We start from the raw sequence: 26,411 nt of genomic DNA, 5'->3' as shown, positions 1-26,411 counted from the left end.
AGAATTCGAGATTTTCAGAGCTTCGGGAAATTTCGAACATTTCCGGTCCCGAAAATGTCCCGACTTTGTGGGAAATGGCGAATTTTTCCCGTCCCGAATGTCGGGATTAACACGTTCGCTACCAAAGTGTAAAAAGCAAACTCCAAATAAAGACTGACCCCAAATATCAAAACCTGTCCCACAGACCAAGTCTCTTTTTTGCTGACTCCTCCCTCAGACTAGACCTAATGTAGCATACATCTGAATCACGAAGTAACTCGCGATCCACTTCGCTGCCCCGCATTAGTGTTCTTTTTCGACTCGTTGTTCGTACAACAGAGAACATGAAACACAGCTCTACAAAATTTTCAGGTTAAGCACATAGCAACAAAACAACTACTGAATGTCTTAGCTAAAACAACAATGTTGCTACAATCAGCCTGGAAAAAAACAGTGTGCCAACTGCAAATATTTTTTGATTCATAGACCACGTACATGCGACGGACATTCCCACAGCCCACCATATTTATTTCAAACCCCTGAAATAGACTACGATCTTCTGAGAAGCAATTGCATGTTATTTGTTCTACCACCGTCTCACATATGCGACGTCAGGCCACTATGAGAAACCACGTGTCTCATATGTGAGACGCCGAGTCTATTTTGCAAGATCGCTGCGTCTCATACGTGAGACTCTTGGTAGCGAATGTGTTAAAAGAATTTCCCGTCCCGACCCAAAAAATTCTGTTCCGAACACCCCTAGTATTTTCTAAAGCCCATGCTCTTGATGTGATATCAACGTTCTGAGCGAATAAGAAAGGACGATACAGTCAGAAAAATAAATATTATACTCTTTTAAAAATGGACTATAATTGACTAATCCTGTGACGTCACGGAAGATGGTGTGAGGCCCGTATATAAGTATCTCGGAGTCCCCGAACGGGTCCCAATCATGGGTGCGTTCCGAAAGTCTTAACGAAACGAACGCATTCAGCGAAAATAACTGGACTCGTGAATTTGGTGAAACCAGTTATTTTACAGACTTATGGGACACTCTAAGCGAAAGCGCAGGTGCAGAATTTTGTTTAGAGAAAGTTTCCGCATGGCGTCAGCGGAAGGAATGTCCTTATGGCAGAAATAAACTATACTGTGGACACTGTTACTCATTATAATAACATTCGAAGAACGGTCAAGACATACTCATCTTGTGCATGTTGCTTCCTATCGGTCTCTGTTAAAGTTATAATACATTTTCCGAACTAGTACAGTTTGAATCCAACAGCATGCGCTTTGTCTGCAAGGGGCAGACGATTCTCACTGAACAAACCAGCCTCCTGGCCCGTGCGTTTGGTGAATCTCGTTCTTGCACGAAACGCACGGAATGCAACTTTTGGGACAGCATAATGAAACTCACGAAACGCACGGAAGCACTTATGGGACAGCCACTTACCATCGACTTTCGGAACGGGCCCATTGTTATTGAGACACCCTGTATATTTTGATCGTATCGGTCATGGACTGACCTCTGGCACGAGTGAGGAGAAATATTATCTTCATCACTATCACGAAGAATTTGCTTCTGCTTGTCATTCTGTTTTTCTATTTACGAATTTCATCCAAGTCATCATCATGTGCTACTGCTACTGAATACTGATAACACAAGATATCTCGGCCACTTAGTTTGCAACTTTATGTTCAGTTGGACGTTTCTGAGAACTGTTACAACAATGGCAAATAAGAGAGTGTTTGTAGTTGGTGTGGGAATGACCAAGGTAATTGTATACACTTATAAAAACAGTATAGTGTAGATTTATTTAAGGTCTGGCTAACATATTACACATTAGATAAGCGATTATGGAATCCAGACGGATAACGTATAGGGGTAAATATTCGTCACAAACGAAATATACAATGGCACTTTGTGTGCTAGGAGGTGGAATGTCTAAAAAATAATAGTAAGGGATATTTGTAACCGATTTCATTAAACGTATTTTTGGGGTTTTGTTTATCATAATCACAAATTTTTATTTTTGGCGGGGGGTGGGGGCCCGCTTTATAAGTTGAAAAATTGGAGTGTATTTAGTATTGACATTTTGAAAATTACACACTTATGTTCATTTGATAAGAATATTTACAACTTGTTTAATTTATCATATTCTAGTTACTTTAATTTATAATTTTAGTAACGGTTCCGATTGTTTTATGATTTTTTTCAAATTTTCCTAGCAGGAAGATTAATTATCGTAGAATTTTGGCAATCATTGTCACACGCAAATTTGAACCTTCCTTAAAATAATGAGCACTGTTTTGATTTCAAAGAATAGTTATTTATGTTGGGGGGGGGGGGGGACGGTAGCAGTTTCATATCGGCACAACGTATTTCTTCACTTTTACAGAAGAATCTACGTTAATGGTTCCGATTGTTTTATGATTTCTCCTAGCAGGAAGACTAATTATCGTAGAATTTTGGAAATCATTGTCACACGAAATTTGAACCTACCTTAAAGTAATGAGCGCTGTTTGGACTCGAAAAAAGTTATTTATGTTGAAAAAAACAACTTGGAAATTACCTTACGCACTTCTCATGGGCAAGATATTCTACGTCGAAAACCGACAGTAAATATCGTAGAAGCGTGGGAATGAATGTAGAAGTAAATCAGAACCTTAGTAGAATGCATTTAGGGACTTAATTTTAATGCTAAGGGAACCAAACCTCACCTGCCTAACCTAACCACGATAGCATATTTTGAACAAAATACTAAGTGATTGCTAAAACTCCGCAGCATGTGTTAACAGAAATAAATCGAAATTGAACCATGTAAAAATTGCATTCACAGCATTATGAAATCGCAATAAAACAAAAGGAACATGGGCTGAAACTACTTATGGAAATGAGTTTCTGTAGCATTTTCAAAGTTTGTGCAGGAATTTTCTTTCATCTTGGAGTCAATTTCACCGGGAATTCATGTATTTTTCAAGATAAATATCTCTCCGACGCACAATTGCCGTTGCTTTCATTTCCTTCCTCTACATGAACCAGAGGTAACCCCCTGTCAGTGTTTCCAACCACGCCATTGTTTCGGAAGAAGACGTAAAAACGGAATATACATTTCTGATATTACTACGACCCCAAATTTTAACTGTTTGCCTAACCTAACCGTGAATGGTTTGTGGGGCTATGGGTGAATGGTTTGTGGGGCATTTTTTGGTTAAGAAGGTCGGAAACACTGCATACCCACTGATGATCCACAAGGCTAGTCAAGCTGGCCCGCCATATTGTGTGGTACACAAAAAAAAAGAAGAGGAACAATAATTGCTCGTAATGTGAAAAATTGAAATTATTTTCCTGAAAAGAGCATAATTTCACTTTGAAGAATAAATGTTTACCTCAGGGCTTACTGGGTGAAAGCAGTGTAGAGCTGCGAAAGCAGTGATCCAGAGAAACTGCAGCTTGATTTAACATGTTTATTATAAACAAAACCAACAAATAACAGGTTATGGTGCGAGGCATGCACAATTTCAGAATAAAGGACTTTTTACAGGACCTTTACAATATATTCAAATACAGTACTTTTAATATGTTTAAATACTCGACTTTTACAGTTATTGAAATACAGGACTTTTACAATATATTCTAATACAAGACTTTTACAGTGAACATTACTTATATCAACTCTTCCTGTCATACATTTGTTTAATCTCAATTATCCATCTTCATTGTTTTTATTCACAGCAGGTTCCAAAAATTGTTATTTAATTAAGCAATACTGCTTTAAACACTGTTTTCTGAATTTAATAATTATTTCTACTCTTTAAATGGGAGAGGCCTTGTCCCGAGTTAAAGAAATATTATTTTACTAATATAAATACTAAAATATATGTCAAGGGACTTGAACTAAGATACCACTATAAATAAAGAAAAATGTCCCAAGAAAAGAACATCTTTATTAAAAAGAAACAAGGGGACCGGGTGGAAAGAAGTAACAGAGCGTGATAGGCTATTGGTGCGTCCATGTTACCGGGAACGGATGGGAAGGTTTGCCCCTGAATTGCACCTGGGAACCAGACCTTAAGGGTGACTCATCCATTTTAGGAGCCTGGTTGGGGGAGTCATATCCAGGATTTGCACTCCGGAATCCAGGTCCTTCGTAGTTGGCATAGAGCAGTCAACTGATCTCCGCGACCCTGTCACTCTACTTATATAAGAAAAATGGAGGTGGTGCTATTTCATAGTGGCCGAAATAGGAACCATCTTGTTACGTGTAGCAAACCTTCTGTATTTACACGTTTCCAACTAATTATGTGTAAATTACTCCTTTTGTTACTGTTAAAAACACTAAACCAAGAAATAATCAAATGTACATGTTGATAAGAAAAAGCATTTACCAATTTATAAAGGAACAACAATGGGAACTGAGATGCACAGAGGAGATATGATAAGTCAAACGACAATGGAATAAGAATACTCGGAGTAGTTCATCAACAATTACTTATGTCTGTCAATCTGTTATCAATTTTCAGTCTGACAAACCCAATTTGTACCAACTGCATTTTTGCTTCATTGAAGAATTCAAGAACCATGAGTTTGTTGCACCGTAAATGCTTCCATGGTTAGGTTAGGCTGGTCAGGTTTAGTACTCTTAGCATTAAAATAATATCCCTAAATGCTTTCTAAAAAAAGTTCCTAAATTACTTCTACATTCATTCCTGCTAGTCTACAATACTTAACTGTCGCTTCTATCAATGGAGAATGCCTTGTCCATGGGGAGCGTGGTCATTTTAATTTATTTTTTTAAATCAAAGTAGTGCTCATTACTTTAAGGAAGGTTCAGATTTCATGTGACAATGATTGCCAAAATTGTACGATAATTAGCCTTTCTGCTAGGAGAATTTGAAAATATCATAGAAAAATCGGAACCATTAACATTTTTTATGTAAGTAAAAAGTTTCACTTGTGTTTCTTTTTTGTTTTATGTTTTTTATTTGTTTATAATCGTTACTCATCATGAGAAATTTTGTAATAGCATGGAACACACAGTAGTACTTAGTATCCAATATTTAATTTACTTATAATGGTAAAGGCCTGCATACCTTTCAGTGTGAGAATTATTAACATTACAGTTTGAAAAACCTGGTAGGCGAGATGACTTTGACTATCCACAAATGGCAAAGGAAGCTGTGACTAAGGCATTAAATGATGCAAGGCTACATTACAAGGACTTGAAGCAAGCATGTGTAGGATATGTTTATGGTGAGTAGTAAAATGGTCATCCTATTCCCATTGTTTAGATTTAACCATAGTTAGAAATAAAGTCATCAGGTACAACACCAATTTAATCATGATAACATTTACATAAGATATCACAAACATCCTGTTCATCCATTCATACACTCCATCACCTTTATAACAAGCTGTTGTAGGCATGGTAACCATAGAATATGATCTTCACGACTTGTTCTTATTCTGTAGGTATTAGATTATCATGAGGCAAATACATTTTAGCAGCATGATGATTCTTGTTGCTATTTTTTTTATTACAACAATTTATACTACTAGTAAATAATACTAGTAGTGATTTTATGTCTTTTAGTGTATGAAGATAATAAAACTTTCAATGCAGGAAAATGTAAAATCTGGGAAAGTTTTATAATGTTTTGGTCTATTGGTCATGAAGACTATATATAAAACAACAGGAATGTAAAATTAGAGTTCTACTGCAAATGTATTTTTTTTTACTTTACTTGTTCTTTTACCTTAATATGTTCATTGGTACCAGAAGCTTTAGTATATTAGGTCATTGAACAGTATCATAGAAACGTGATAGTAGGGTGACCAACTTCTGATGCCAAAGCGGATCACATTCTTATCTCATGAAAGAAACTGTTATTTATGAAACTTGTAAGCTCTATTGTTCTGATGTTTTGAAACATCTGGTTACATTACAGTTATTCTCTTAAACAACCAGTTAACTGTGGTGTTTATAGAAAAAATAGTTAAAGAATAAACACAAGAACAACAGTAGTTTTTATATTTTGATAATACTTTGTAAAAATCCACTAATAGTGCTAAAAATTCATAGGAAGTTTATTATACACTTACATTTCTATTATAAGACCATTAAGCCTTGTTTCCATTGATATGAAAAACTCAATATGCTAACCAAGGCAGAAATTTATTTTATCGTAAAACATAAACTAGACGTAACGTTTCAACCTTCTAGCAAGGTCTTCTTCAGACTCTGCAGCAAGTACAAATGTAACAAGGTACAAAACAGGACGATTATATACACAAAAATTACTCCCCTCGAGACTATTAGAGAGTTGTTTTTCTGGAAAGGTGAAAAAGACACAATGAACTGGAATGGGGGACTGAAGATAAACAAAGAATGAAAGAAGGTGTTAGAAAGAGTGGAAATGACAAGAGAGAAAGAGGAGAGAAGAAGGAAGAAGAATGAAGAAAGGAAAAAAGAGCGTGAGATAAAGAGTCCAACCATATTCCAGATGAAAGAAAATGTTTAGCTAAATCGCCTGTCAGGTGAAAGTACAGTTGACTGACAAGGGAAGGCCACCTGCTAGAATGTTCCAGGAAAACAACTTTCTAATAGTCTGGAGGTGAGTATTTTTTTTTGTGTATATATATATATATATATATCGTCCTGTTTTGTACCTTGTTACATTTGTACTTGGTGCAGAGTCTGAAGAAGACCTTGCTAGAAGGTTGAAACGTTACATTTAGTTTTATGTTTTATAATAAAATAAATTTCTGCCTTGGTCAGTATATTGAGTTTTTCATTACATTTCTAGTATATGTTGAGTTCACACTACATACATTGTTTTTTGTGTGTTTCACCATTTTGAAAACCTCAAGAGAGTGTCCAGTACATGAGACTTTCAGTGTCACAACTGTGACAGCCGCATGTAAATGGGGACATTTGGAAACCTGCATGACAGAAGTTAAGAATTGGTTTGGGAACTTTGGTTCAAACTATATGAGGCCACACTTTTCCATGTCCTTTTTTGTCCTTGATTTGCTATTAGTGTACATAAAGTTTATTGGCTTTTTATTATGATTTTACAGGGGACTCCACTTGTGGTCAGAGGGCACTCTATGAAGTGGGAATGACAGGAATTCCAATTTACAACGTGAACAATAACTGCTCTACTGGCTCAACAGCTCTCTATATGGCTAAGCAAATCATCGAATCAGGAAATGCAGACTGTGTTTTGGCTTTGGGATTTGAGAAAATGGAAAGGGGCTCACTCACATCAAAGGTACAAGGGAAATTGAAGTTATTGAGTAGAATGCACTGGCATCTAGCAGTTGCAAGAACTATAGATTGTAAGAACAATTGGTTGCAAAACTTATTGATGCTATTATGACTACAAAACTTGGATTGTTTTTAACCTCCAACATGCAACAACATTTCAGTATGTTGTTTGTAACTTTGTGTAAATATGTGTTATTTACATAATTTCTTTCAATTTATGTGATGCATACCTATGTAGGGTTTGTCAGAGGGAAAAAGATTCTGTAAGAAGAAGCAAGTTTGTGATAAAATGGTATTGCCAGTATTTCATTCGTTTTTATTATTGGTTGTTGTTATTATTTTGAGAGAGATCTGTGACGGGCCAGTTGGTAGGCACCATACGAGAGCTCAGAATTGAATTTCTGGGTTGGGTGATCTAAGGGAGAATTTTTCTGACAATCTCCCTGGGTCTCAGCTAGTATATACCTTGGGGAGAGGGTTAAAGACAGCTGGAGCATGGTGGTAAGCACATCTACACTGATAAGAGGCTAGATAAAAAATGTGTACACACCCTCTATGTTACATGAAAGCCTAATGTCATCTGTCTTTACCTGAGAGAACTACAGAGCATTCCCTCATTCGCTACAAGACTTGGCAGCAAGCGGCCCGGCTTGTCTTTCCCGGTGAACGGGGTCTGCGACAGTCACTAGAGTCGGCTATTAAAATTACAGTTTTCATATTGTGTACTAACCTTGACTACATAAGGTGTTGAAAATAATGCCCCTCTGCTGCAACACATTCCTGGCATCTCCGAAGGAAATTGGCATTTACACGTGCAAGTTCGTCTACTGTAAATCTCTCGATTTCTCGTACAATACTCTTTTAACTCACGGATGGTGTGCGGATTGTCTTTGTATACTTTATTTTTTAGATTTCCCCATTTTCGTTTCCACTTTTATTCAGAGGTTTAATATAGTGATCTATGTGGAACGGGAACACCAGGAAATTTCGTTGCAAAACGTCATCGCACTTCTCCACAATTGCTCTTTCCGAAGTAACACTCGACAAGATAAATCCTTTGCTGTAATGTAAACTTTTGTGGTGCCATATTAAGACACAATTTTCAACACACAGACATGACACAACACAACTTCCGAGGGAGGATTTTACTGGCGTCAGTCTGCAACGTGAACAGAAAGGGAAAGAGAGCGAAAGAAACTGACTGTAGCGTGTGGCTGTCACAGACCCCGTTCACCGGGAAAGACAACCGCTGACGCCGGGCCGCTTGCTGCCGAGTCTCGTAGCGAATGTCGTGAATGCTCTATACTTCAACTGAATTAGCTATGTTGAATATTAGTGTGTACTTGAAAGTAACATTAAAAATTGTTGCAATATTTCATTAAAATTGTATTCTTTTCATTTGGGAATTTCAAGAGACCAGATGCTCTTAGTTAATATAGATAGGAAATTCTGGAAATAAGTGAAACATTATATTCCTAAAATTATACACATTCATGTTTTCACACACTATATTAGCCACACTTATAATACAACCTGTATGTTTGTGAATGTAGCATTATCAATATGGAAAATGTATAATATATATGGAATTATTTTCCTGTAGTTTACGGTTATTACAAGCATAAGAAAACAGTTTTTCTTTGTGACATTTCAGGAGAACACACGCTCCTTTCATCAGACATTTATTTAACTACAGGAAAATGATTCTATAATGCAAGCAATGTGTACATACAAGATAAACTATATGGAATTATCTTTCTTTTCAGTATTTTGATAGGACAAATCCAATGGACAAACATGTGGAGGTTATGGCTGATGTTGCGGGTATGAATGAGTCTCCTATTACAGCACAACTGTTCGGAAATGCTGGGAAGGAACACATGGAGAAATATGGAACTAGGCCTGAGCACTTTGCAAAAATTGCATACAAAAATCATAAACATTCTGTGAATAATCCGTACGTATTTATTTCAGATTCTTTTTAAATAGTTACAGATATTGCATTGTGGTGAACAAAACTGAATGTCTGCTTTTACAGCTAACAATGCGTAAACAATTTTTTTAGAGCTGAAAAACTTTAAATAATATATATTGTATCTGTAACGTACTCTTACATCTGCAAGTTAGAATATTGTATTCACTGTAGAAAGCTGGAAAATGTTGGTGATGGGACTTGATGTACTGACAACGTGTCATCCAGTGAAAATCTGCATGGCAGGCCTAGACTCTTAGAGGGCTATTACACCATGGCGTTTGCCCCCCCTTTTTTTTTAAATATATAGGGATATTATTTTTTGGCATGAAAGAATTAGGGAGGTATGTAAATTGAGTCTGTGCATACAGGTTATGTATTGTTGAATGTGTGTCCCACTCACTACTTTACCCAGCATATTGCTGATAATTATGACAATATAGAAGACACTGGAACAAAACATGAACTGCACAAAGTTCATTCTGCGAAGATGTAAGTTAAAGGGATGTGTGATGTCAGGTTGTTGGCTGAGGAACGTGCTGAACAATGATTGGTTACTACACTTCCAGCCACAGCTTGGCCGAAATTTAGTCCTTTTTCTGTGACGTTATTATTTCAAAGGGTCTTTGGCAACTGCTGTTGCCTGATCTTATGTGAAGATAATCCTCTGGGGTATCTGAAAGGCTGATTATACTAAAACAAACCAAAATCCATCAATGGTCATTCAGGAAATTCAACATGTGCCTAGATTATGCTTGCCCAGGCCTTCCAAAATCTGAAACGTCATGTTCAAGCCTGTCTGGAGGTGAACGTGGTCATTTCCAGCACATATTGTGATGTTACTGCCTTTCTCACAGACTAAGGTATGTACAGTTCACATTTTGTTGCCTGGTAATGTAGCAAGTGGAACACCCTGTACTTAAAAATATTGCACGTTGTTATTTTGCAAAGATGACACTAAGGTTTCCTATTTTGATAATTTTCATTGTCCTTGTTGTTTTTCCAGCAATTCTCAGTTCCAAGAAGAATATACCCTTGAGCAAATAATGAACTCTCCAACAATATTTGGGCCTCTCAGTAAGCTTCAGTGTTGCCCTACTTCCGATGGTTCTGCAGCAGCAATATTATGTAACGAAGATTTTGTACACCAGCATGGGCTGGAAGGCCAAGCTGTAGAAATCGTTGGAATGGAAATGACTACGGATTTGCCTTCAACATTCAATGATCAAAGCTGTATTAAAGCTGTAAGTCCAACACAGTTCTTTTCTTTCTTCCAAAGCTATATAACTAGACTTAAAAATTTATGGCAAATTCTTATTGTGTTCCTTTGTGAACACAATAGTTGTAGATGTTCACAATTAATATGGAATTAAGTATTGGGAAGCCAATGATGGACGAGTGCTACAGGAAAGTGTGTGAAGCAAGATAATTCTTGAGAATGGCAGTGCGCATGTTAACCATACGCAAGGAGATGTATATTTATAAAAAGGTGATTCACAGAAGTGCTTGAATCTTAAGTTATGAACAGTTTGAGATTCAAGCCATCTGGGCTACACTCCACTCAAGGTCAAATGTGATGCACACAAGCTTCTGATTTACTCCAGCAGATTGCATTACATGTAATGTCACTTTTTCCTTACTTATTATCAAATTATTCCCTCTTTCTGATGAAGATCCTCCTTTGTGAGGTTGAAATATTGATTTATGTCTAAATGTTGATTGCTTCAGGTACAACCTTTATTCTAACAAATGTTCTCTGGTTATCAGCCAAGTTAAGTTGATGTTAGCTTGCAACATTTTGAGCGTAAACATTGCTCTCATCATCAGGTTTGAATCACATTGCGAGGAAAGTTAAAATTCCAACTGTTATTCTGTTTTATTAGAAACTTGAATTGAAGCCAACACTGGCAAAGTCATAGCGCAGTATTCTAGCACTTATCACATGTTAAAATTGATGATAAGATAAGATAAAAGTCTTATTTAAAGAATGGCACCCCAACACAACAATGCATTGTAAACATGCTATACAAGTTATCTTGCAATCTTTCAATGCAATATGAAGTTGTTATGAGTAATTTGCAAGACTCTTTCCCTTAACTGCTCCCATCAGAACAAAGTGTACAGGATGTTGCGTTTCACCATTTGATGCTACTGTAAACTACTCTTGCACCATTTCACGTAAGTGCAATATACACAAGTATTCCAACAAACAATGTTTTAACTTTTGCAGATTGGATACGACATGACAAAAACTGCAGCTGACAAAATGTTCCAAAAAGCTGGCTATAAAGCACAGGATGTAGACGTTGTTGAACTTCATGACTGCTTTTCTGCAAATGAGCTAATAACCTATGAAGCTCTTGGCCTGTGCGGACCTGGTAAAGCTGGTGAACTCATTGACACAAACAATAATACTTACGGAGGAAAATATGTCATCAATCCAAGTGGTGGCTTGATTTCAAAGGGACATCCTTTGGGTGCAACAGGTATGCTCAAGATATGAAGGTAGTTGTGGAAAATATGGAGAAAAAATTCTATAAGATGTGTCTTACTTTAAAGCCTCATTATTAGAGCCCGGAAGTTTGGCAAAATGCCTCTTTTAATCTACTGCTTATATTGATAACATTTTCCCGGATATACGTTTTTTATGTTGTTTCAAATGTTTTAGAAGCCTTTTCATTTTGCCTATTTGGCACCCCACTGTTCAAATCCGGGAACTTTTCTAACGATGGAAGCAGCCCTGGCGCCCACCCAGCGTCTAATAACATGGGTACCTGGGGGAAACCCTGGGGGGTAAAGGCGGTCAGGGGCGTGATGCTGATCACATCACTCCCACTCACGACAGGATCAAGAAAGTGTGGGGCGTTACCCCCACACCCCCTATACGCCTTCATGGCATGGTGCTATGCACAGGGGAGTACTTTACTTTTTTTTATTGTGGGACCCCACTGCCTATTTTTAATATAATGCCTTTTTGCCTCTTTCAATGAAATTTGACCATTTTCTTAAAAAAAAAATATGTACATAAATTATTTTTCTCCCAAAAAACGTTGTTGGCATTTATTTTTCTTCCGTTTATTATGTGAATAATTTTCGCCTTATTTAAGTAACATTCAACTCACGCATGTTTCAACATTGCTGAAGGAGAAAAGTGTGAGAAAAAATTATTTCATGCTGAGTAAGGATATTGCCTAAGTAAGCTACTTCCAAATGTGCCTTTTTTCGGTTTGTCTTTTTTTTTTCAATTTTAGTGCTTAGTGCCTATTTTCTAAATTTGCCTGCCTATTTTAATGAAAATAAATGCCTGAACTTCTGGACTCTAATCATTATATTAATATACACATGAAACATTCTTACATATCCGTGTACCTGTTTATTTTGTTTGATTGACTAATTTCGGTGATCACGGTCACCATCCACATTGAAACTTACAGTTGTACTTGTACAGTGCTCACCAAAATTAATTTAAGTAAATAAACAGATATGGAGGTACATAAGCACATTTCATGTGTACATTAATATCTTACCGCATCCAAAGTCCCATAACATGAATATATCTATTAATCATGAATAACAGTATGTTAACTCAAATTTGGCATAGATAGAGAATATACACAATTCGCTACTTGTTCACAAGCCCATGAGTGTTTCAAATTAAGTAAAGTGGAAAGAAAGTGACATAGAAATCAATTCCAGCTGTGTGCACAACACAAAGTGAACACAAAATTAGCATAATCTAGTGGAATTTTTCATTGTGAATGGTGTCATAACAGTTACTGTACTGGAAAGGAAGAAGATAGGTTATGCAAAATTGGATTCCATTGTCAAGTAAAGTAGGAATATGGTGAAACTTCTGTGCAGCATTCTCGCACATCTTTAATTCTTCTTTATTTTTGTTACTATAAGCTGGATAGCAATTACATTTGGTTCTACATAATATCCTATTTGTCTAAAATTTGCTTCATACGTTTTACATGCATTACACTTCATCCCATTTACTTCTCTTGACAAATGTTACATCACCCTTTGGGACCAACAGAACATGACCTAAGTTTCTCATTTCTCTGTAACAACTCTTGATATTTAATTTCGTTTTTTTTTGTTTATGTACATAATAGTACTGAATTTCCGTGCAATACAAGTACAGTAGGTTTGTTGAAAGCAAGGAGATTTTTAGTACTCAGTCACATGTAGATTTTTATTTATGATAAGGGCCTTGGCTCCTGTAACGATCAGTTTCTGTGAGTTACGTAATAGGGTGTTACCTCTACAAGGAAATAATAAAGCAGACCAGGAAGTAAGGACATGTATCACACACACACGTGTCTCATCCTTGACACGTGTGATTCAGCCAAGGCCCTTTCCTCTCCCTATACTAAGGGCAAGGTTTCCCACAAGATAACCTACAGGAAGTTGGGTGGAATAGCGTCAACAAGGCCAAAACCTTGGCAGTGAATATTCTGGGAATAACCCTGGTGATAAGCCCAGAGGTCTACTGACCACAAGCCTACGCCATGGCCAGCAAGGCCATCCCTTTCCCCCAGAATGGACAGTCAGCGAAAATAGCCACAAGGTTGTGAACTCTCTCAGCTTTGTTGAGGATAGAGACAAGGTCGTAACTTCAATAAATTCTCCCGGAAACAAGTCTCGAGAGTCTTGAGACCTGGTGCATCGACAGACGCTGAGAGGCTGCTTTGCTGTTCGCTGCTTCTGTCTTAGAGGGTAAGTCTCATTTCCATACGTGGTGACACCTGGGAAATCCATGTCTTATAGTATAAGATCAAGTCACATATGGCCAGATAGTTAAAGTTAGGTTATAAGCATTATAATTGTTAGACACTTAGGCAAATAAATATATGTTATATGTCTACTATCAACTAAAGTTTTAACCCAAGTAGTGCTAGTTCTTCCCATAGCGTTACACTCCATATAATATGATGGGTGCAAATAGCCTAAGTGCTGATGCACCCAGAATTTTGATTTTAATCAATCAATCTATTTGAATTTTAAATCATGGACTATTCAAATATGAAGATATGCACAGAAGACATCATTGAATGAGAATTGTTTGTCGTAGATGGGTGGTGATTTATTTATTATGGGTGGAACGGCAATGATTTTCGCAGAATATAAAATAAGATATCCCACTTTCATACAAACACAATTAGATTTGGTTCTGACCCACCAAATAAATAAATTTGGGTAAAAATTTCAATTTTCTTCTAAGTAGGCTTATTGAGAGGATGTATGAAAATATTGAATTTCTCACAAGACCCTGGTCTTTTCTCCCCAAAAAACAAAACCAGTTTGAACTCGCTGTGGTAATTAGTTGCCCTTCTATGATTTTGTTTTATACACAATTGCACATTTAAATAGTGCATGATTAAAAACCTTTCATCTGGAGAGGGTTTAAGTGTAAATATGTCCCATCCACTAAGGATTGAAAGGGTTTAATCACTATGAGGACAATTTTAAGGGTTTCCTATTATTATTATTTGTACTGATCTGTACCTGAGATTAGTTTCACAAATTGCTTCTCAGTCCTTCAGGAGTTGAACTACCTGTAAAAGTAGGAGGGTATAAAAATTAAGATGCCATGAATTCAATATTCCGGCATGTTTTTTATTAATGTATTAGGTGTTTTAAATTGAATTGTTGCTTTAAATCCACTTTATGCACAGATATGCTAATCAGGACTGGACCTACAGTTTAAAGTGGGGTCCAAAGCACTATGCAATGTGTGTCTACCAGATAGGCATTTTAAATAAATAGCTATTTGAAATATGTCACTCGTTGCGTAAAACTGGTCTTAATTTTCCAATAACTTGTCTAGGATTTCTTACTTTTTGAAAGTAATTATTTTGATTTATTTCTTTAAGGGAGTGTGAATTAAGTACAATTTTTCTCCAGTTCAAACCATGATCAACAAAGCACTTTAGTTAGGCAATTCGAAGACATTGTACAAGGGGTCCCGGATTCGATACCCTGTGGAGGCACATAGTGGTTCGGATCCCACTTTAAGCTGTAGGTCCAGTCCCGATTAGCCTTACTGTGCATTAAGTGGACTTAAAACACCAACTCAATCAATCAAAAATCCAAAACATTGTAGAGTTTACAATACATGTTTTGTTCCATGGCCCTGATTTCAATTATGTATTAAAGCTAATGCGTTGCACATAAGAGGTAATTCTATAAGATTGTTTTCATACACTGTATATTTAATCTGTACCATCCTTAATCCATGTGCTATTCTTAACGTCATGGCCTATTTTCAGGTTTAGCACAGTGCACTGAATTGTGCTGGCAGCTACGAGGTATGGCTGACAAAAGACAAGTGATAAATGCCAAGTTAGCTCTTCAGCATAACATAGGACTGGGTGGAGCTGTGGTCGTGGCTCTCTACAAACTAGGATTCCCAGGTGCTCACAGGTGAGGAGTTAATCTGAAGGGTACAGTGGTATTGAAATCAACCAATAAGACAATACCCACGGTATCATTGTACTTTAAACTACATGTCATAGTTTCACATCATCATTCATGCAATTAAGGGCTGGTTTTTCAATGTGTGATTAATGTTCGGGTTGGCAAATAACTAGGGGTTACTGCAATTTTGGGTTTCTCCATCTGCGGCCAACTCCTCAACTGGAGGTTAAGTGGCACTGAACTTGATTCGTGCTTTCACCGGTGGTCAGCGAGATGACTGGTAGTCGCTAACAAACATGGCTACTTCATCGGAAGATCGATCTTCACCAGACGATTTCTCAGGCACATTGAACGAGAAATAATTCAATGAACACATTGGTATAAAAATAGAATTATTGTGCTTGGCAGAGTTCAAATGAAGTTCGTAGTAACAGGCATAGATCCACCAACCTACTTGAAACCCTGCCCAGAAACAAGTGATGCTAGTGTCGAATGTTTAGGAGGGGATCTCGGGAACACTGGGGCAATTAAAGGGATGGCAGAAACACGTGTTTTCCCCCCTGTGTTGCCAAATCTAGAAGTGGGCGTGTGCCGTCAAAGTTTTGCAAGTAAACAAATATGCAGGCTGAATATTAAGTTTTGTTTGTAGATGTGGTAATTCAAATAACGTAGCATAAGAGAGAGGAGGGAGGGGGACACTAAAGTTAAAAATGCCAGCTGTCTCTCAGAAGGATATCAACAATTTAAACACATAAGATTAATATTCTAAATTATGTAAACTATATATTTAAAAAGAAAGCAACTTACTTTTGGGTTCTTGCTTCTGGTTAGCCTGGAGACCGATTATAAGGTATGTATGCCGGACAGGTCCAAATTCGAAATTTCGCTGTCACTGTCGCTATTTACATCGCTACTTTTGGAACCCGATTCCAGGTTTATAATCAACATTTGAACTTCATCTTCAAGAATTCCATCATTCCTCTGATATTCTTTTTCCAAACAAATGGCATGTTGACGTTCCCATTCCTGCACTGTGACACTGCCAATTGCACTTTCGGTAAGAGCCCTTATTTCTCTCAAATTTAAACTTAATGTTTTGTGAGGCAACTCTATGCTTTATGGTGCTCCATATGTACTCGTTCGGTTTCAAGTCGCAGTGATATGATGGATGTCGAAGAACGTGGTGGCCGTGGGTTTTCAAAATTGTATCCGCTCGATATACAGGACTGGGAAATTATTTTTTACTTTCAGCAACAATTCTGACTTTGTTCGATATCGAAAGTGTTGTTATTTTTTAATAACCATTCTTGAATCTCTAGTTTCTTACTTTATGTGTTTCTGGGTTTATTGGTTTGAATTGAGTGGTAGGAGGCATTATCCATAATAATGACAGATCTAGGTGGGAGATTCGGAATAAGTTTCTGTTCCACCCACTTCTCGAAGTTCTCGGAATTAATTTTGTTGTGGTAATCGCCATAAGTTGTTTTGGGCTGGAATATATTAAGTGCATTTGGAACAAACCCCATGGAACCCCTGGCATGACTTATGATAAGTCTCTGCCCCGGACTGTCGTTTGTGAAGACACCAGACACATCTTCACTCTGCCAACATTTTTTTACTTTGTAATTAGGATGAATCCAAGTTTCATCAATGTAAACAACAGGCCTCCCTTCGTTGCGGAATCTGTTGATCGCACGAAGATATCTTGCTCTCGAAACCAAACCACAATGTTGCTTCGTTCAACCAGAGCTAAGTGAGAGTTTCTAATTTTTTTAAATTTAAAGCCTATCTGTTTCATAATTTTCCGTAATGTTTCTCCCCCCCCCCCCTGATAATTAATTTCTTCCTTAGCTATAGCTAAAAGTTTCAATATTGTAGGAACTTCTCTTTTCACTACATACAGTTCATGGATTTTCCTTCACAGTATACACTTATCCATGTCGTCAATGACAATCTTGTTCTGTTGAGCGGGTCTCCGTTTACCAGGGGCACGTCAAGTATCTTGCGCTCAGTGAGAAACGTGATCACTCGGCTACTTCGCGGCCAAATAGGCACTGCTCACTTGATTGCTGAGCGAACTTGAACCTTGCTTGCCACAGGTTTGAGCCACAGAATATAGCATTTTTGTGTTTTCTGCACACATTCAAAAGAAGCATTTTTTTAACCTTTCTTTAACCCATTTTATGAACTCTCGGATAACCTCAAACAGTATGATTAGTTTGTCGTGTTTCAGTATTCTGGCTTGATTTTAAAATTTCCTATTAAAATTGATTCTTGCAGCTCTCAGATTGGACTCCACTGGACTAGTGCTGCCACTGATCCAGAAGGATTTAAGGCCAACTTCTTCTTCACAGAACTGGATAAAGCAATGAAGGACGATAGTGATAATCTTGTTGAACGAGTTAGAGGAGTATATGGCTTCAAAATTAGGAATGGACCAGGTGGCAAAGAAGGTTATTGGGTTATCAATGCCAAAACAGGGAAAGGCAGCGTGGAATTCAATGGAAAAGGTAAGGTACTGCGCTCTTATGGGGTGCAAGGGGAGTGGAAGATGATGCCACAATCACAAATGACTCTGTTCCAGGGTTTGTGTGGTTTTTGGCACCATACATATAGATATATTTTTGTTTTTTTTATAGAAAGGCCTTTTTATGGTAAACGACTCTATAAAATATTTGAAGTTTGATAAAGCAAATAAAAAAAAATATGTGTAAATATTCAGGGCAGGGGGTGGAAATTTCCTTTACACAGGCTTTAAAATTATGTGCTTTTGCACAACTTACCTCCTATGGGTCCAAAATGTCTGTGCGACTTCCTCCAACTTCGTAGCATAGTGTCCACGTCTGATTGCTCATCCGTAACAGCATATCAAGGGTGACTTTCTCAAACACTGCACGAACAGAGTCTTGCAGCTGTTTGTTGTTGGCGTATCGGTTTTTCCTCACATCTTTTCTTACAAACCCCCAAAGTGCATTATCAGGTGTGCTGATATCAGGGCTATTGCAGCCCAAGGCAATGGAACTGGAGATTGTGCTGACCCATGTCCGATCCAGCAATTTGGTACCAGGCACCTGCGGACACTGAGAGCATAATGTGCTGGTGCTCTGTCCTGTTGGAACTAAACTGTGTCAGCGATACCTTTTGCTGTCAACTCTGGAAGCAACTACTCAGTGATCATTGCCAGATAAATTTGCTGATTAACAGAGCCATCGAAGAAATAAGGACCAAACAGTCTTTGCCCATCCTTGTCATCCCTGTCCAAACCATAACATGAGGTGGATTGTGCTTGATTTGCTCAAAACAGTAAAGATAATCTTTCACCCAGAAGAAGACATTCCGATTGCGAGAGCTGCGATAAATCGCACAATCGTCAGAGAACATGACATGCTTCCTGTCCTCTGCTGTCGAAAATTGTTGCAGCAGTAACTGACATGCACAAACACGATGATCGGGGTCAACATCTGTCAACTCATTAACGGAGGCAGGACGAAAACATTTCATTTTTAAGTCCTTTTTCATATGATCTCACATGGTTGTTCTTGGGATGCTTACTCTGTGAACATTTGCATGTTGATTTCATTGGTGATCATTCAGTCGATGCCTCCACAGTGACACAAGTTTCCCCTCAAGTGTTCGGTCTTCCACTCTGAGGAGCATCAAGAACATTTCCCGTAGCAAACGCCTTCTTCTCCCATCCCAATAAAATTGACCGTGACGGTGATGGTTTGCCAAAACGAACCTCAAAGTCATTCATTATATCCTGCATTGTTTTCCCATTGATTCCATGTTCATGCACCAACACACAAGACACCAAACGCTCTTCTACAGTGAAAGCACTTGTGTCCGCCATCACTACTCACTCAGAATGTTTGCACATTTTTTTCTGCCACCAGGAGGCAGCACATTAGTGGCATCAGGCATAGCTCGGGGAAGGTTGCAGAAAGGATAAGGGTGATTGTCCAATATGATAAGATGATATACAAGTGGATAAAGTAACTTTATATTATTTTATTAAAGTGTAAAGGGACTTTCCGCCCACCCTGTACATTTTTCAGTTTCCAATACTGTATACCAGGTGGTCCATTTATAATGATAGTATGGAATATCGCTTGCAGAATGCATCCAATCGAAAAATTGCACAGAAAAAAAGTTTGATACTATTGAGGGGGTAAGTCAATGCCGCAAAAATTTTGTCGCTGCCTTAAGGGGGTGGGGGTGGGTAAATGTGAGATTTCAAATGGAACACCCCCATTTGTTTTACATATTTGGATTCCGTGTTGAAAAAGAAGGGGTGGGTGGCGACGACAAAATTTTTGCGGCATTGACTTACCCCCTCAATAGTGTCAAACTTTTTTTTCTGTGCAATTTTTCGATTGGATGCATTCTGAATGCGATATTCCATACTATAATTATAAATGGACCACCCGGTCACCCGGTATATGAACTTCCTACGGAAATGTTTGTTGAGTGTGTTAATGAAACTATAATAATTTCAGTATCTTTTCCAGTGAAAATAAAATGTTCTGGATGTACTATATAATTGTAACTTAAAATATATATTTATAGTCTTTGTAGCTGAATTTTGGCAAATTTTTCAGATAGATTGCAAAATATCAGCTGCCATGTTTATTTGCAGTTTAATGATTGACACTATTTACAGTTACAGTTTGCATATTTCATTTCCTTTCTATGAGCTTCATCCCATCAGTATATATATTTTGTTTTCTTTGTTAGAGCTTAAGAAACATCATTTCATTAATAAGAGATTAATGTACTTTCACCAAAAGTGATTTTACTATGTACAGAGTCCTTGTGTACATTATTATTCCATAAATTATTTCTTTAAATCAGTCCAATTTGCTCTGTTGGGTTTTGCCTTAGAAATAGCACTAAGTATATGTTTGGAAATACATTTAAAAATAGTACACACAGATTTTCTTTTATATTCAAAATGATCACAGTAGTTAGAATCGTGGAAGGTTAGATTCATGCAAGTCCCATGCTATTAATGGAAAAAGCTGTGTGCCTGTCTCAAGCTTTTCAGTGAATATTTGCATACTTATTATGTTGAAGAATTAATTTTCTGATTAATTGTCCCTTTCAGAAAAACCTGATGTGACTTTTATAGTAAGCGATGAAGATATAATAGATCTAATGTCTGGCAAACTAAATCCACAGAAGGCTTTCTTCCAAGGAAAGGTCAAAATCCAGGGCAACATGGGTCTGGCAATGAAATTAACTGAGTTGCAGAAGCGTGCAAGCGACAGAATTAACAATATTAGATCAAAATTGTAGAACAGCACTTACACATTCTATTCCCTTATCATTTTTCATCCTGATTTTTTTTGAAGGGCAATAACTTTAACAGTATGGGAATTGGTGTCATAGCTACTAGTTCTGCAAGGAAATTAAAAAAAATATATATATGACACTCTCTTTGTGGGTGATATGAAATCCCCTTTTTTTTTCAGAGGACTTGCCATTTTTGGGGAATATTGAATTGTGGTAGTTCTTAGAATTATTTTTTTTCAATATGAGTATGCATATCACTGTCTGTCCAGTGTCTTTGAGAATGAAGCCTTTTATCTATGGCGCTACAAATTATTATCAATTGATATGGCCCTGTGACATATTATTTACACTTGTTATCAAAATGAAAGTAAAAGGAATATGGAATTCATGATATTGTGACACTTGTGTAGATACACAGATACGAGGATCATACAGAAGTAAGGAGCAACAGTTCTTCATGAACCAAGTTTTGGTTTTATTAAAGAAAAACCTGCTACATCATAACCTACAGACTTCTCTTTACTTTTCAGCAAAGTCTCCATTTCTTTGCATGCATTTTCCCCATTTTTCTGGAAGCTTGAAAATACCCGTACAGTAGAATTCAGTTTCAGCTGCTCGCAGACACTGATGCACTGCTTTCTGTATGTTGTCCGTTGTCTGGTAGCATTGGCCTCATAACTGTTCTTTCACAAAACCGAACAGATGATAGTCGAAGGGTGCAATGATGGGACTGTAGGGTGGGTGAGGCAGAAATTCCCAACCCGTTTTCCCCAATTTCCTCCATGGTGAACTGAATAGTGTTGGGGCATGCATTATCGTGTTGTAGGATGATTTTCTTTCAAGGACGTTTATCCTGCAATGTACGATGGTGCTTGTGAAGTGTTTACATATGACAGTGAGCATTTATGGTTTCCTCAGGTTCAAGAAATTGAACCAGAATGCACCCTTCTGCTTCCCAGAAGATGGTGCCCAAAACTTTGCCAGCAGTTCGTGGGCAACTGTTCCAAGGCTGATCTTTGATGCTCTTGTTTCCATCCTTAAAATGTATTACCCATCTTCTAACACTGCTAGCACCCATGCATACATCTCGATACACACACTGAAGTATATTCCGAATTTCAGCAGCAGGAATTCCCTCTATAACAAGGGATTCAATCACAAAGTGTTGCCGAAACGAAACATCACTATCAGTCATTTTGAAACAACTGCCTGTGCTCGTGCAATCGAAGCTAATGACATCACACTACCTCGACTTGTTCAGTAAAGTCTATATTTTGCTATGATATACTTTGTTTGCGTTGTTTGCGTGTATTTTTAAAAGATTGTTGCTCATTACTTTCTGTGTGCCCATCATACGTGCACAATGGAAGTGTTTTCAGCATGAGTGATGCAAAAAGAAATAGTAACCTTACTAATAAACAAAGGTTATTCTTCATTTACTAAGTTGAATGTGTGATATTTGCTGCCTTAACTCCATACAACTATAGGCTTGTGTTCATTCCCATGTATGAAACTTGGGAATACATACAACGAACTTCAATTAGACATTCCTCAGGGACTTGTGGGTGAGGAACTTGTAAAATCATGATTCTGCAATGTATGCATCTGAAAAATATGAAGCCAGATAATTATGCTTTTATGCTTTAAGATTGTAATCCAAAGTTAACCACAAGCTGCTGAGATTTCTTTTATGGTCCATGCTAGAAACATTAACATCCCAGGAAAGTCATAATAAGCATGCTGTGCAACATCATACATCTTTTCATACCGCATCATCAATATTGCCAAAATATATTTCCTTTTCCTTCCATATATTATTATGAAGTTGATTGTTATCTGCCATAAAAATTGTAATGTGAATTTTATATTTTTCAGTACCGTTAACATAACTTGTTGTGGGGAGGGGGGGTCAGAATAGTTTAATATTGTGAGAAGTTATATGCCTATAATTGATTGAGACCTGTTATAAGATTTGTCAGAGATTATTTTTATACTTTGTATTAAACTTTATGGAAATAAAGCATGTTAAGTTTTGCAAAGTTGGATTTTTTGTGCTAATAAAATATCACAAATTTAATTTAAAATTCCTTGAACTACTATTTCTTCTGATTTCTTGGTTGCAATATTCTATAGTGAGACATTGAGGAATGTTAAATGAATATTTGAAAGCTCAAAGTGATTTATAAACACACCACAAATTTTTCAAACATTTTCTCCCCCCCCCCTCCTCCCTGTTTTTCATAAAAGTCCAATTCTGCATAAACATCTGGTCAAATATTTATTTCCTTATCATGGGTCTGTTGTTACAATTATCCAATTCATTACAGTACTCACCTTTATTTTTATTGTAATGACAATATACAGTAAATGATGGTCTAATAATGCTTTGGTATGAACACTGATGTTATTTTAGTTGTTATAAATCTTGGACTATTAGGTTTAATAGTTGACTCTTCGATAGTTCTGCAAGTCTACTTGTACAGTGTCTCTCAAAAGTCTTAGGACAAGGACATTTTAAACTATGCAACCCAATTTACACAAGGAGTTTGTGGGTTGCATGTAGAGTTAGGCTCAATTTCAGGGTTGCCACATGCACAATAGATATTTGTGAAATACGTGAAAGAAAGAAATCCAAGTATTATAATTATTGTATAAAACTAGAAAAAACATCAGTATTATATTTGTTGCAAATTCGAAATACTTACTGAAAGAAAGAAAATAGATTTTCTAGTTCTTTGTTGCTGATGAGTCTACACAAAAAAAGAGGAGAAGAACGGAAGGGACAAAAGAGAGGAGAAGAGAGAAAGGGGAAGAGGAAAAGTTAAGGAGGGAAGAAAATAGAGGACAGAAGTGGATAGGAGAAGTAATGAGGAGAAAGAAAAAAATAGGATAGATGAGTAAAATGGAGCAAAGAGGAGATGCTTTGATTTGGTTGATTGATTTGGTGTTTTAAGTAGACATTATGCACAGTAAGGCTAATCCGGACTGGACCTACAGTTTAAAGTGGAATATGAACCACTATGTGCCTCCACCGGGTATCTAACCAGCAAAGAGGAGATGCGAGGAAGAAAACGAGATGAGATGAGAGGAAGAGAAGAGAGGAGGAGACTAGACGAGGGCAGTGGAGAGTGGAGTAAAAGAGAAGAACGAAAAGAAGAAGAGAGTGCAGTGGAGTCTGAAATCTAAGACAGGAGAGGAGGTAAGAGGAGTGTGATGGAGACAAGATGCGAGAAAAGTAGGGAAGGTGATATGAGAAAAGCAGAGGAGATGAAGGAGAAGAGAAGAACAGAAGGGACTGTAGAGGAGAGATTGTCGCCTCAGCATCACAAATTGATGCATTGATCAAATTATCAACATGAAACATTCAATAACATTTTGAAATGTATTGGAGAATGTATTATACGATGCACGCTTTTAGAAGGAACATGAGTTCGGCCAATACCCAGCCAGTGCCACTGCGCTGTTGCCAAACTAACTGATAGCGCAAGGGAAGGACAGAAAATTTGCGATGTGTCCATTATTTTGATAATGCATGCACAGTATATATGAGTATAGTGAATATTTCTACACAGGATTATGGTATCATATGACTGTAGCATATACGAGAAACCCATACCTGAAAGAAGCTTGAAGGTATCTATTCATCACCGCTCTCGTCATCTTTCTCGGTCTCCATGTCACTGATTTCACTCATTTCAGAGTCACTCTCCTGGATGATAATGATTAGATTTTGTACTACTGGTGCTACGTTTTGAGAGTGACATTATTTAAAATTAAAATAACACACGGAACACACACTATCACACAAAAGGGTTGTATTTAATCTTTTCACAAACTATTCTTTGTGGCGCACGAGTGAACGATAAGCGAATAATTTTACACCGGCCTTGCTATGAAAACACTGCACTCAAACTCACCCAGACTTTCAGTGTTTGAGAACACCCAGAACAATGAAGGATCATTGTTTATATCGAGGCAAATTTAACACCCACAGTTTTCCCTAGACACAACAACTCAGCTGCGTCAACACGGTGGCAACGAAAAAAACAGGCGGAAGGAAATGAAAGGTGATGTTTCCCTTGTTTCTTCAAGGAACGATAACTTCAGCTGTAGGCGACGGAAATTCATGGGACTTTGACAGTCAGGTTCAAAATGTATTTCCCCATCTTATGATGAACCTTAAAGTGGCGAGTTTTATGAAAATTTCTTGCGCGTAAGAAAAATACAGAACACTGCTTTTAACTTCGGCGCCGCAGTCTCCTAACTGTACAACGTTGCACTCCTGCCATTGGCTGATCGCCATGCACACCCCCTGCGTGGCCCCGCCCAATATCGCTTCTAAAAGTATGCGTCGTATAGATCGGTGTGAAATGCCTTTTGGCTGAGTTTGGAGCAAGACAAAATCTTCCACGTAACATCTTTGATTTTACCTGCGATTATATCACTAAAATATTTATCCAATTTTTCTCCAAATGTTATTGAATGTTTAATGTCGATAATATGATCAATGCATCAATTCTTGACGCTGAGATGATATATTCTGCCAATTCTCTCGTCTCCAGTTCCTTCTGATCTTCTCTTCTCCTTCTTCTCTCCCCTCCTCCTCTGCTTTTATCTCATATCGCCTTCCCTACTTTTCTCGCATCTTGTCTCCATCCCACTCTTCTCCACTCCTCGCCTGTCTTAGATTTCCGACTAAACTGCACTCTTCTCATCATCAGCTTCTCTTTTACTCTACTCTCCACTTCCCTCTTCTCATCTCCCCCTTCTCTCCAAACTCTTCTTCTCCTCCCTTCCTCTCTTCTCATCTCCTTTTCATCCTCTCTTCTCTTCTTTGCTCCATTTTCCTTATCTCTCCTCGAATCTGTTTCCTTTATTTTCACTTTCTCCTCTCCTCGTCTATCCTATCTTTCTTCCCTCCTCTACTTTTCTTCTTCTCCTCTCTTTTGTCCCCTTTCGTTTCCTCTCACCTCTTATCCTTTCTGTAGACTCATCAGCGATGAAATACTAGAACACCTATTTATTTTTCTTTCAGAAAGAATTTTGTCATTTGCGATATAATAGTGATATTATTATACTTTTATACAATAATACTTGTTTTTATTTCTTTTGCGTATTTCATCAATATCTATTGTGCATGTGGCAACCCTGAAATTGAGCCTAACTCTACATGCAACCCACCAACATCTTGTGTAAATTGGGTTGCCTAGCTTAAAATGTCGTTGTCCTAAGACTTTTGAGAGAGACTACATAAGCCTAGAAATTCCTTGATGATCTGGAAATTTGGATTTTATCTTAATACTGTTTCTGATCTACACAATCTCCAATATCAATAAAAATGGTAAAAATAATTGTTCTCTTTCACTTCCAGTAAAACATAGAAGATATTAAATTTGATTTCATAGTAGACTGTGTATTTTCCTCTTAATCTTTGGAAGAATTATCGAATTGTAATTTTCAGTGGCGTCCCCAGGGAA

The 26,411-nt window shown here is 37.4% G+C and overlaps 1 protein-coding gene across 1 annotated transcript; it reads left to right on the top strand.

Annotated features, from left to right (window-relative positions):
• Window positions 1-1,541: 1,541 nt before the first annotated feature.
• LOC145998953 (sterol carrier protein 2-like) lies at window positions 1,542-22,230 on the top strand. The gene is made up of 9 exons (XM_083135783.1): window positions 1,542-1,751; window positions 5,101-5,230; window positions 7,058-7,251; window positions 9,014-9,204; window positions 10,226-10,463; window positions 11,450-11,705; window positions 15,495-15,648; window positions 17,923-18,152; window positions 20,747-22,230. Exons 1-9 carry the CDS (start codon window positions 1,671-1,673, stop codon window positions 20,935-20,937), a joined length of 1,665 nt encoding a protein of 554 aa, XP_082991909.1. The 5' UTR covers window positions 1,542-1,670; the 3' UTR covers window positions 20,938-22,230.
• Window positions 22,231-26,411: the final 4,181 nt, after the last annotated feature.

Source organism: Lepisma saccharinum, chromosome 14 (assembly GCF_977018435.1).
Source record: "Lepisma saccharinum chromosome 14, izLepSacc3.1, whole genome shotgun sequence".
Taxonomy (NCBI): domain Eukaryota; kingdom Metazoa; phylum Arthropoda; class Insecta; order Zygentoma; family Lepismatidae; genus Lepisma; species Lepisma saccharinum.
Note: the sequence above shows the minus strand (reverse complement) of the source record. Positions and strands in the feature narration are given on the sequence as shown.

Excerpts from the sequence above, each read along its gene's own strand:
- LOC145998953 (XM_083135783.1), top strand. The coding sequence starts at position 1,671 with ATGTTCAGTTGGACGTTTCTGAGAACTGTTACAACAATGGCAAATAAG. Across the intron at positions 5,231-7,057 it reads ATGTGTAGGATATGTTTATG|GGGACTCCACTTGTGGTCAG; the intron begins GTGAGTAGTAAA and ends ATGATTTTACAG. Across the intron at positions 11,706-15,494 it reads ACATCCTTTGGGTGCAACAG|GTTTAGCACAGTGCACTGAA; the intron begins GTATGCTCAAGA and ends GCCTATTTTCAG.